General features: G+C 42.4%; 1 protein-coding gene across 1 annotated transcript in view; it reads left to right on the top strand.

The window, feature by feature from the left end:
• The window catches only part of frem3 (Fras1 related extracellular matrix 3), a 33754-nt gene that overhangs the window by 17408 nt on the left and 4171 nt on the right, over nucleotides 1-12175 (top strand). Inside the window, exons 4-20 of the mRNA XM_085163255.1 lie at nucleotides 835-1065; nucleotides 1141-1266; nucleotides 1503-1754; nucleotides 5426-5575; nucleotides 5662-5871; nucleotides 6314-6511; nucleotides 6678-6842; nucleotides 7220-7402; nucleotides 7495-7625; nucleotides 9253-9411; nucleotides 9541-9844; nucleotides 9925-10056; nucleotides 10145-10476; nucleotides 11106-11298; nucleotides 11389-11493; nucleotides 11814-11941; nucleotides 12032-12166. Of these exons, the coding sequence (XP_085019381.1) occupies nucleotides 835-1065; nucleotides 1141-1266; nucleotides 1503-1754; nucleotides 5426-5575; nucleotides 5662-5871; nucleotides 6314-6511; nucleotides 6678-6842; nucleotides 7220-7402; nucleotides 7495-7625; nucleotides 9253-9411; nucleotides 9541-9844; nucleotides 9925-10056; nucleotides 10145-10476; nucleotides 11106-11298; nucleotides 11389-11493; nucleotides 11814-11941; nucleotides 12032-12166 (3134 nt within the window). The remainder of the gene's footprint in view (nucleotides 1-834; nucleotides 1066-1140; nucleotides 1267-1502; nucleotides 1755-5425; nucleotides 5576-5661; nucleotides 5872-6313; nucleotides 6512-6677; nucleotides 6843-7219; nucleotides 7403-7494; nucleotides 7626-9252; nucleotides 9412-9540; nucleotides 9845-9924; nucleotides 10057-10144; nucleotides 10477-11105; nucleotides 11299-11388; nucleotides 11494-11813; nucleotides 11942-12031; nucleotides 12167-12175) is intronic.

Here is a 12175-nt window from a genome sequence, read left to right as displayed (position 1 = left end):
ATATACAATAAATACATCCTTAGCTACGTAAGCTGGATTATAACTTGCACTTCATTAAAAAGTCCAGATACATTTTTTCCACATGACTAAATTTAAAATCTTTCCTGGAAATGATCCTGAGCATTGTGGGATTCACTCGTTTTTAGAGCCAGCTTCAAGTGGCCCTTCAAGAAAGTGCAGTTTTTGGTACTCCCATAATGGCCTAACTTTTTAGCTCCTAAGGGGCCACTTGCTTGTCACTCATAAAAAGATATGATGGATGATGATACCACACGACCGTTTATTAAACTGACATTTTAACAATGAATTATTACCCACTTTTAAAAGTCTCTTTAGACTTTCATGTTATTTATGTGTTTTTAAAGGTCAGACCTGCAATAAAGCATGACCATAGCTGCCTTTAGTTAAAATCTCTAAACATTCCTTTTAAGGCTGAAGGGCTTATCCTCAGCTTATCCCTGCAGCCAAACCAAGAAAACCTCCATACTCACGCTGCAGACATGTCCCCAAAGGAGCAAAGCTTTTGTTTTCTTGTTTGACTGCTGCTCCATTTCCTGTCCTCTCTGTGACAGAGGTTCAGTTGAATTCATGTATGACATTTCCTAGTAAGGCTTGCATGCTGGCCACTCACTCGCTGTGCAAAGGAACGTAAAACTCAAACTATCTTTTTCTTATTCTGCGGTGTCAGCAGACAGAATATTCTACCTGTTATTGTTGCATCAGATTGAAATTATCATGTGTACTGTTCAAATATGAAAGCCTGTACTTTGACATAAGCCCCAGGAGGAAGCACTGGGGTAAAATATTGCTGCCACTGGCACTGCTTTTCCTCAGGTATTGCCACTAAGGATGGCACAGCAGAGAAGGACAAGGATTTCCGTGGTAAAGCCCAGAAGCAGGTTCAGTTCAACCCAGGCCAGACCACAGCGACCTGGAAAGTGAAAATCTTCACAGACCAGGACTTTGAGACCTCGGAAACATTTGAGATACAGCTGTCAGACCCTGTCATGGCTGTCCTGGAGTTTCCTGACGTCGCGACGGTGGAGATTGTGGACCCTGGCGATGGTAAGAATCTGGTTATTTTGAGTTATTTGAACAAAATTGTTGTTCTTGGCCTTGATTTGTTTTCCTTCAAAACAGAATCGACCGTCTACATCCCTCAGTCAGAGTTCAAGATAGAGGAAGATGTTGGAGAGCTGTTGGTGCCAGTGCGACGTTCAGGAGATGCCAGCCAGGAGCTCATGGTAGTTTGTTACACTCAGCAAGGTGAGATCTGTTTTTATCAAAACACAAATAAATGAAATTGCAGGAGTGGAACCTTTTCTTTCATTACTTTTGACTATTGGTGATATATTAGAGCAAACATTTCTATGTTCATGTGTAGGGCTGATTATTTAATTAGTATTTATTTTGTGTTATTTTTTATTTTCCCTTTTTACTCCAATGACTTCCTGCTGTTAGTTTCCCTGCAAACTGATCTTTCTGTTCCCATAATTCCTCAGGAACAGCCACCGGCACCATACCCAGCACAGTCCTTTCCTACTCTGACTACATCACCCGGCCCGAGGACCACACCAGCGTGCTGCGCTTCGATAAGGATGAGCGAGAAAAAGCCTGTCGCATCATTATCATCGATGACTCCCTTTACGAGAAAGAGGAGAGCTTTAACGTCAGCCTCAGCATGCCCATGGGGGGCCAGGTGGGCGCCAACTTCCCGTCTGCCAAAGTCACCATTTTGGCAGACAGCGATGACGGTGAGTGGGAGTGTTTGATCATTTGAGAAAAATAATGATGAATGTATGCTGAGCTGAGCTCGTTCTTTTTGGACCCGCAGTTGAAGATGAAGAGAGGGATCTCCATCAATCATCTGTTTACAGACAGAAGGAGGGACCTCGTGAAACTATTGCATGTACAGTGTGGAAAATGATTATTTGATCCCCTTCTGAATTTGTAGTTTTACTCACAAACTCACAAATTTTATGCTAGTTTCATTTTAACTCAGAGAGACAGAATGTCAAAATCAAAAATCCAGAAGAAAGACACATTACCTAAATGTTATGACCTGATTTGCACGTCATTGAGTGGAATAAGTATTTGACCCTGAGCAAAACACAACTTGGTGGAGAAACAAACACAGCAGTAAGATGCTTCCTGTAGTTGGTCACCAGGTTTGTTGGTGTACTGGTAAATGATAAATACCCCATTATGAACAGTGAGTAAATACCATACGCTGACATCCTTTGCTGCAGTTAGAGAGCCACAGAGGGTGGCAGGTGTGCTTGATCCTGTTGCTTACAGAGTCTCTTTGCTCTGTGTTTGCATTTGCGTGTCTGCTCGCTATTAATCCACTGAAGGTGCACAGACAGTCTGATCACCACAATCACCAAAGCCTAAAGACCTGGATGCTGCGCCTGCATCAGCGGCTCGACAGTATGGCTGTGTTTATGCTACAGTTATCCACTATACTCAGCCTGTCTGAGCGTCAGATACAAGATAACAACAGACAGGTGCTTAGTGGGAAAAAGGCGACCTCTGTGAATGTTATGCTACACTGTAGCCCGACAGATCAAAGGACTTTAAATCTCACCGTGCTCCGTGGGCAACCCTCACCGGCATTTAAGAAATCCCAGGGGGAAACAGAGGGCACCCCTTTTTCTGAAGGGACTAAAAGACAGGTGGTGGCTATTATGCAGGGAATCCAAATGACTGGCATGTTTTCCAGCCCTATGTGGTCTGTAGCTCTAAGGAGTCTCAACATATTAGCTTGAGAAAGAATCACAATTCTAACATTCATTAGAGCCTCTTGTACTTTCTTTTCTGAATCACTGATGACAGATTTATTTTCCTTTCTCACATTTACCCCATCTCTCGCGCCTTCCGCCCGTTTCTCGCACTTGCTTGGAGTTTAATTGATCTTTATATAAATATAACCATTGTGCATTCCCAGACACGTGAAGAGACATAAGAAGAGTCTTTACTGTAAACCTCTATTGTGATCCTTCTTCTTCTTCTTGGTGGGTCCTGAAGTACCACTGCGCCACAAATCTGCTTCAGTGCCTGTAATGTGTGCGTCTCTGTTAAACAATCAGCCCCGCCTGAGTAAACTTGTGGTTTGGGACCTTGCCAACAACGAGCCTCTATTGTTACTGTTTGTCTGGATCTTCCTCCCACTGATCTTAAGGTTGCCATGTTGGCACTCACTTCACCCTCTCACCCTTATTTTGGTGCTAAATAGAAGCCGGAAGGCGCTGAATGCATCCCAGCAACCATTCCCTCAGCTTCAGTTGTCTCACGCAGCATACATCGACTTCTAAGTAAACTTTAAGAGCAGATCTGCCATTTCTCCTCAAGTAGTAATTACGGAGAGGGAAATTATTGAGACATCTGACATTCACTCATAGTGTCCCAAAATGTTTAACAGATACTGGGATAGATTTTTATTGACTTTTGTTACGTATCAGCTCTGGTCGGATGTCTTCACTGAAAGCTGTGGGCTAAACTGCAAACACTAATCACACAAGAGCAAAGAAGACTGATTACAGTACTTGTACTTCTTGACATGAAATGGTCCACTTGTAAAAAATAAGAATATTTTACTGTTATAAATGTTTCTCGTGCAGTTTTGTCAGAAACCACTAGCACTCCCCAGATGCACCTACAAGATTTTCTGATACCAGTGATGCAGCAGCTGAAGCAGTACTGAGAGCTCAAGGCAAAAGTTCCTCTTTAAAGCAAGTGACAAAGTCTCTGCAAGACAGCAGAACATGTGGCAGTGGCATGAACCACAAGTTTGTCACTGGGGAGACTGTAGCTCATGTCCCAACTTTGTGGCTTGGGCCGTGTTTTTACTTTATCTTTTGTTTTGTTTTCACTTACTGCCTGGGAGTTACACAACAAATTCCTTGGTTAGTTTTGGGTTACATTGACAATGCATACTGAAAAATGATGCTTGGGGTGGTAGATAAGCATGTGTAACGAACAGCTAGTGACACTTAAACATTGCTACAACCTGATGTGGCAGAATCGAGGCATTGACGGTGAAAATGGGCTTCTTCTTTTTTTTTTAATTTAAAAGAGAAAAGAGTTTCACTTTAATAGTTAAATTCTTAGTTTTGGAAAACATGTAAGAATTTTCACTTATACTACCTTCTTGGTGGGAAGTGAAGCTAGCAAGCACTTTGGTGACAGTGGGAAGGAAAAACCCCTTTTAACACAAAGAAACCTCCAGCACAACCAGGCTCAGGGAAGGGCCGCCAGTGAAGTGGGAGGTGAGGGGAGGGAGATGGGACAAAAGACATGGTAGTGTGACAAGTGGTGTAAAACACACGAAACACCCAGTGCATCATGGGAAGCCTCCACAGGTCAAAGCAGCGTAACTAAGGGAGTAGTTCAGGGTCACCTGATCCAGGGCTAACTATAAGCTTTATCAAAAAGGAAAGTTTTAAAATGGGACAATTTCTGACAGGTGCAACAAAATGCTTTATTAATGCTTGAAATGTGTGTTAATAGTCTATAGATCAGTTAGAAGACATCGGTATGAAGATTTGACAAAACAAGCATTTAAGATTAACTAAACAAGTGGTACGACAAAACAGCTAATGCATTTAATTATTGAAATCATGCAGCAGACGAATATTAACAACTGCAGCTGGCAACTTGACTTGGCTCTGTGAAGTGCATTTACGAATGTTTATGTCCTCGAGTTTCTGAAAAGATGAACCTCTATATCTCCACGTCTATCTATAGGTCAGATCTCTAAGAGCACTGGCCGGACGCAGTGTGTTGAAAACCTGCTTTATACACAAGTGAAGAGAGATGAATGTGTTCCAGCGGTCTGAATTCTTGCCCTCTGTCTTTACAAAGGAGACGGTTGCCTCTCTGTCTCTGCCACCACACCCCTCCCCTCCTTTACCATGCTTCTTATCAGCTTCTCTGTCATCAGACTCCAGGAACGTCCCTTCGCTTACCCATCATTGCCTGTGCACATACAAGCACACAGCTTATTCATCAGGTGTACCCTCAACCCTTTGGCGTTGAGTTCAGAGAAAGCTGTCGGGATTTAGATAAGTGGGGGAGGAAGGTTGAGGCAGGATAAGATGGATGACAGCTCTCTTCCTGTGCTGAGTAAAAAATGGGGGCATTTTGCTCAGCTATTCACTTCAATCTGTCCCTGAACCTGAACTACAAAACATGTAGTCTAAATATCCTCACAAATTAACTGCCAACATCCAAATGTCTGGGCTTATGCTGTGCCACAAAAAGATCTTTGTTTTAAGAGCCCGATGAGAAAACACAGATTACTTCCTTCACTTTATGTGGTTTTGGAAACTACTTTGTCAGAATATTTCCATTAAGAAAATAGTGACCGCTGATCATGGCTCAATTATTTACTAATTTTCCTTTCTAATATTCCCAACTCTCACAGAGCCTTCACTGTACTTCGGTGAGCCTGAGTATATCGTGGATGAGAGCTCAGGCTATGTCGAGGTAAAGGTTTGGAGGACAGGCACTGACCTGTCCAAAACCGCTACCGTCACCATCCGCTCCAGGAAAAGCGACCCTGTTTCTGCTGAAGGTAAAAATCAGACGTTTGACAGAATCCACAGCACTCAGTCGCATTAAATAATAGCATCATTTAATGGCTTCTTCTCTGTCTGCCAGCTGGACAGGACTATGTTGGCATTAGCCGCAACCTGGACTTTGCTCCAGGGGTGACAATGCAGACTTTTAGAGTAACCATCCTGGATGACTTGGGCCAGCCGGAACTAGAGGGACCCGAGACCTTTGACCTTGTGTTGCGGATGCCCATGAATGCGGTGCTAGGAGAACCAAGCAAGACGATCATCACCATCAATGATACTGTCACTGACTGTGAGTATCAGGTTTAGAAATCAAACCAAAGTACGGATTTATAAATCTGCTAAGCTTTTTTTTTTTTACTCCTTCCAAACAAAGAGTTGCACTCATAATCTTTTCAGAAGATATTCTATATTCATATAACTTATATAAAAGTTCATTATCAGTAAATAAACAATGACTAAATGGTTACTCTGGCGCACTGTTATGTAGCTTTAAGGACAAATAAAGACTTTCTGAATACAAATACTTTTGATGTAAGATGTCATATGCAGGCTGTTAACTATTATACATATGTACATTATGAAGCATTTATTAAATGTTTTTACACATAAATTGTAGGTCAAAAAATATCAGATCGCTTTAAAAAAAATATGGATTCTTCATAGCATGAAACACTATCTTCTTTTAAATTTGTGAAGACTTTCTTGTAATTGATTGCTTGTTGGCTTCTCAGTGCCTAAGGTTCAGTTTAAGGAAGGAAGCTACAAGTTGGATGAGTCTGATGGGGAGGTAACAGCCACAGTGTACCGCAGTGGAGACATCAGCCTCAGATCCACTGCACGCTGTTACACTCGCCAAGGCTCTGCTCAGGTCATGATGGACTATAATGAAAGGCCCAATACTGATGCATCAGTCATCACCTTTCTGCCAGGTGACACCCTCCCTCTGATTTGATCTTTCATGTATCATTTGAGGTGTATTTATACATACATATATATATATATATATATATATATATATATATATATATATATATATATATATATATATATACACATACATAATATTTATTCTCTGTACCCTAATTTTCTCCCCAGGTGAGAGTGAAAAGCCGTGTGTGGTTACCCTGGTAGACGACTCCATCCATGAGGAGGATGAGGAATTCCGCTTGGTGCTGGGAACTCCTAAGAGCAAGTCTCCTTACGGAGCCTCTATCGGGGAGCAGAAGGAAGCACTGGTCACTATCACAGATGAGAAAGACAGTACGTGTTTTCTGGAACTAAATTTATTGCAAATAATAAAACAACATTTGCACAAGTGGGAAAAAATGTATCAAATATCATGGCTGAGGAAAAAAAAGATACCCCTGGCCCAAGCCAAAGAGTGTGTATTTGTACTAAGTTAGCTAAAACTGATGTAAATAACTACAATAGAATAGCTCAATTATTTTGCTGCGTCTTATAACATCTGCTAACAACAGAACATGAGAATCTCAGTACCTTTGCCTTTTTTAACACTTCGTATTCCCATAAACCACATTATTATTTGTTATAATCTGAGTTCAGATCAAAGATGTTCAAAAGAAAAAAAACATGTTGATTTAAATGTTTATAGTACGTGAATAAAATTTTTCTTCCAGAGCCAATCATCCGTTTCTCTGAGATCAAGTATAGTGTGCGTGAACCCCAGGTGAAAGGCGAAGTGGCCACAGTGAAGATTCCTATTCTTCGTTTTGGTGACACTTCAAAGGTTTCAGTAGTGAGGGTGCACACAAAGGATGGGTCTGCAACCTCTGGAGAAGATTATAACCCGATGTCAGAGGGTGAGAACCTGATTTTAGCGGCTACACAGTGACTAAGTAACTTGCATGCTGCCTCCTGATATGACTGCACACGTCACTGTTTGTGTTTTAAGATGTGGAGTTCAAGGAGGGCGAGAAGGAACACTTTGTGGAGATTGAGGTCCTGTATGATGGTCAGAGAGAGATGAGAGAGGCCTTCACTGTGCACATGAAGCCTGATGACAATATGGTGGCTGAAATACAGGTGAGACAACGGCCACGTGGGATGCACGAGCAGATGCGCATAAACAAATATAAACCCAGAAGAAGGTTGTGTATGTGCGGGGTACAGTACTGCAGATCTACACAGGAGCCCTGTCATGTCAGCCTGTGTTAAAATAAGCAGGCAGCAGCTGGCAATGCTGTCAGCACGCCTGAACCACAGATATATAAAAAGCAGGAATGAGATGCTGAGGGGAATGTCCCAGCAGAGCCAAACAGAAGACAAACCTATAAACAGAACGGCGACATTCTGCCCATATACTCTACAGCAGGCATGTACAGCTCACGTGACAGAAATAGGTGATTACAGTACAATTTGTGTGTTGAAATTACACAGAGGATCATTTAAAATGACAATGTTTTATTTCGGTGAAATTAAACTAATCTCAAGGGCTCCACAGCAGATATTATAATACCAATGTTTTGAATTCACAACTAATTTGTTTATCAAGAGTTGATTGATAAACATGTTTAGGAGCAAATCAAAATCCATTGTGGCATAACTATTAATCTCCAGCACCCAGTGTATTTGTAGTATTACTCAGAGTGTATTTCTTTGTGAACAGTGCATTGAAAAGACAATTTTGTGAAAACAGATGAGAATTTCTTCCAGCTGGCTTTATTCAGATACACTCATCAGATATTTTAACAAATACACCCGTTCAACTGCTTTTTAACACAAATATCTAATCAGCCAATCACGTGGCAGCAACTCAATGCATTTAGGCATTTAAACATGGTCAAGATAAACTGCTGAAGTTTACACCGAGCATCAGAAAAAGGATGAAATTTGATTTAAATGACTTTGAATGTGGCATGGTTGTTGGTGCCACATGAGCTGGTCTGAGTATTTCAGAAACTGAAGAGCATCTTAGGTATGCAGAAGACCACACCAGGTGCCACTCCTGTTGGCTAAAAACAGGAAACTAAGACTACAATTCATATGGACTCTCTTGAATGACTGTAATGAGGACAAAAATGCAGACACAAAGGCAGACAAAGGGTTAAACAGAAAGCGAGCCCTTCGAGGCGTTGGAACAGATACAAACGAAGATGAAAACCCAAAACATAAACGGGAACCTACACTGGGAATAACAATAGGGAAACTGGAGCACAGAACAGGGATACACAATGGAGGACATCCAGGGACAGGGAGAATGAGAGAGAATGACATGGAGAGGACATACAAATGAGACCAAGACAACCTAAAGGGAACTGACTAAACATGTAACTAATAACTAGAAATACAAATGATTAAACACACATAGGGAAAGTTGCAAAGGACTAGGTGAAGAAGAATCGCAGTATAACTACATCATTCAATTTGGAACGTGTACCTAATAAGGTGTCCAGTGACTGTACACCAAATTGTGGTAATGACTGATCACACTGCATTGTTTTGAACCAAAGCATTCAATGAGATAAATATGTTACTTCTAAACCTTTGCCACACTAGATTATGAGTTAGAGTATGTGCTTTTTACACATGGATACACATTAATAATACCCATAATCTAATAGTCTAAATGGCTGAGCTATAGGCTTATTTAAAGTGTTGGGTAGTTGTTTAGGATGGCAGCCAGTTAACTCTGCGTTTTCTCGTTTCCTAGATGAACAAGGCCATTGTTTACATTGAGGAGATGGACAGTGTGGCAGATGTTACTTTCCCTGCCATCCCCCAAGTGGTTTCCCTTCTCATGTATGACGACACATCTAAAATGAAAGACAGACCCTACCCACCCAATGGATACCCTGTTGTTTGTGTGACGGTGAGTGAGATGCTGCTTTATTTACTCTAATATAAAATCAAACCAAGCACTTTTTCAGTAGTAATTATTATATAAAACATATTGGTAATACTGTTTTTAAAAATGTAAGGTTTATCATATTGTTTCTAGGCCTGCAACCCTAAATATCATGACTTTGATAAAACGGGTTCCATCTGTGCCGCGGAGAACATCAACGACACGCTCACTCAGTACCGCTGGCTCATCAGCGCTCCCACCGGATCAGATGGAGTAACCAGCCCCATGAGGGAAGTGGACACTAACACTTTCTTCACCAACACCAAGTCCATCACCTTGGATTCAATCTACTTCCAAGCCAGCTCCAGGGTTCAGTGTGCAGCAAGGGCTTTCAATGCCAACGGAGATGCTGGCCTGGAGCTTGTCAGTTCTATAGTTGTGATCAGCAAAGAGGAGGGTAAGAAGAAGCCAGCAGAGATTTACAGATAAAATACTGGATGTAGAATGATCTGGTTTAGCTGACCCTACCTTTTGCAGGTATGTGTCAGCCTCGTGTCCCAGGTACTGTTGGAGCTGAACCATTCTCTGCAAAGATTCGCTACACGGGTCCAGATGATCCAGACTTTCCCAACCTCATCAAACTGACAGTCCACATGCCTCACATGGACGGTAAGCCCTTATAAGCCCAATATATGCCCTTATATAGCCAATGTGTGTGACAAAAAAAACCAAAAACAATCTTTTGCCTGTTCATCAGGAATGCTGCCAGTGATCTCCACAAGACCTCTGTCCAACTTTGAGCTTACCCTGAGCCCGGATGGCACACGTGTGGGCAACCATCGCTGCTCCAATTTGCTGGACTTCAATGAGATCCAAACCGGCTACGGCTTCATCACAGACGCAACAAAGAACCCTGAAATAATTGGAGAGACATCGCCCTATCAATACAGCGTTGTCATGCGTTCAGCCAACTCTCTGCGCTTTTACAGGAATCTCAACTTAGAGGCCTGCCTCTGGGAGTTCACCAGCTACTATGACATGTCAGAGCTGCTGAACGACTGTGGAGGATCCATCGGAACCGATGGACAGGTAGGAAAAAGAGCTATACAAAATTAAATAAGTGAAGACGGTAAAATGTGTTTTAAACTCACCACATTTTACTCAGTCTGAACATTTTTTTTAAGTTTGTAACATTTACAGGAGGCCTAGGATCCAAGGTTTTCCAGCAGAAAGCTAGATAGTAACATTATGAATGAGATATTGTGATTCAACTGGTATTAGCTGAATAGCCTGGAGAGCCTGTTGCTAGCTAGCTTGCTAGCAGTACCCCATGAAGTTGATTGTGTTCATCTGGAGGTCGCGTTATTCATCCAAGTGACCGGCTGACTAGAGGTTTCTCCAACCTTATAAATGATACAACTGCATAATGACTGAAGCTCGGGCTGTTAGCTCAGTTTTGTTACCAGTGGTGTTAGTTTTGGTCATTATTGCAACTGTAGCATTTGTAAGGCTGGAGAAACCTGCAGCCAGCTGAGATTGAAGAAGTCACTTGGATGAGGGACAAAAAGTTTGTTTCACTGAAAAAGTCCAGATGAGCAGAATCAGCTTCCTGGGATTTTCTTACTTGGATGATTAGGCATGCATAAAGACACTCGCTAGCATTAGTTCCCAAAGAAATAGTTATTATTCACGACGGTGCCTTTTCCCTGCCCATTTAGGTGCTGAACCTGGTCCAGTCTTATGTCACCCTGCGTGTTCCTCTGTTTGTGTCTTACGTCTTCCACTCTCCGGTGGCTGTCGGAGGCTGGCAGCACTTTGACCTGCAATCAGAGCTCAAGCTCACCTTTGTGTATGACACAGCTATTCTGTGGCAGGATGGCATTGGCAGCCCACCTGAAGCTGAACTACAAGGTATCTTCATAGCCAATGCTGTTAGTCTTTACTGAGGAAAAATGTAAATTGGTGACGCTCATTGGAAAATGTTCCCCTCTGTACTCGTAGGAGCCATGTACCCCACCAGTATGCGTATAAATGAGGAGGGCCGTCTCGTTGTCAACTTCAAGACCGAGGCACGCTTCAGGGGGCAGTTTGTCATGTCTCATCCAGGTATGCATGTACAGTGTACACATCCTAAACCCATCTTGTGGGGTCATTCTGTACAAGCCGCCTCCTACTGGATTACCCTGTGGTCCACATCCTGTCGTTATCTATTTATGGAGTTCCACCTCAGGGGTCTTCCTGTTTGAAAGACCCAGAGGTCATTCAGCAAATGTCAAAATGACCCAGCAGCGTTTACTTTTAGGCAGCAAGTAGCACAGGCAGTGTGAAAGGTTACTCTATAAATAAGGAGGTAGACACTGTTACTAGCTTAGGTTGGGCAAATTGCGTTTGTGAAGATTTATGACTGTATACATGTTTGTTTTCAGGAACCAGCGTGTCATCTATGGTGATATGTGCTGACCACTCTGGGCTGACGTTCACTCTAGCCCTGGTCAGGACTGAGCCTACATACAACCAGCCCATGCAGCAGTGGAGCTTTGTCTCTGATTTTGCTGTGAGTCATTTAACTGTGAAAGCATCCTTCAACTGGTAAAGAAATAGCAAACCAAACAGCCCCATTCCTCAATGTCTGTCCAACCTCTAGGTACGAGACTACTCTGGGACTTATACAGTGAAGCTGGTCCCCTGCATTGCATCACCCAATGGGGAGTTCAGCATCCCTCCTGTCTGCCACCCAAGGGAGCCGCTTACTTTTGATATGGACATTCGCTTCCAGCAGGTTAGAGCG

This window comes from Neolamprologus multifasciatus, chromosome 6, assembly GCF_963576455.1.
Source record: "Neolamprologus multifasciatus chromosome 6, fNeoMul1.2, whole genome shotgun sequence".
Classification (NCBI taxonomy): Eukaryota; Metazoa; Chordata; class Actinopteri; order Cichliformes; family Cichlidae; genus Neolamprologus; species Neolamprologus multifasciatus.
This window is presented reverse-complemented; position numbering and strand designations above follow the sequence as displayed.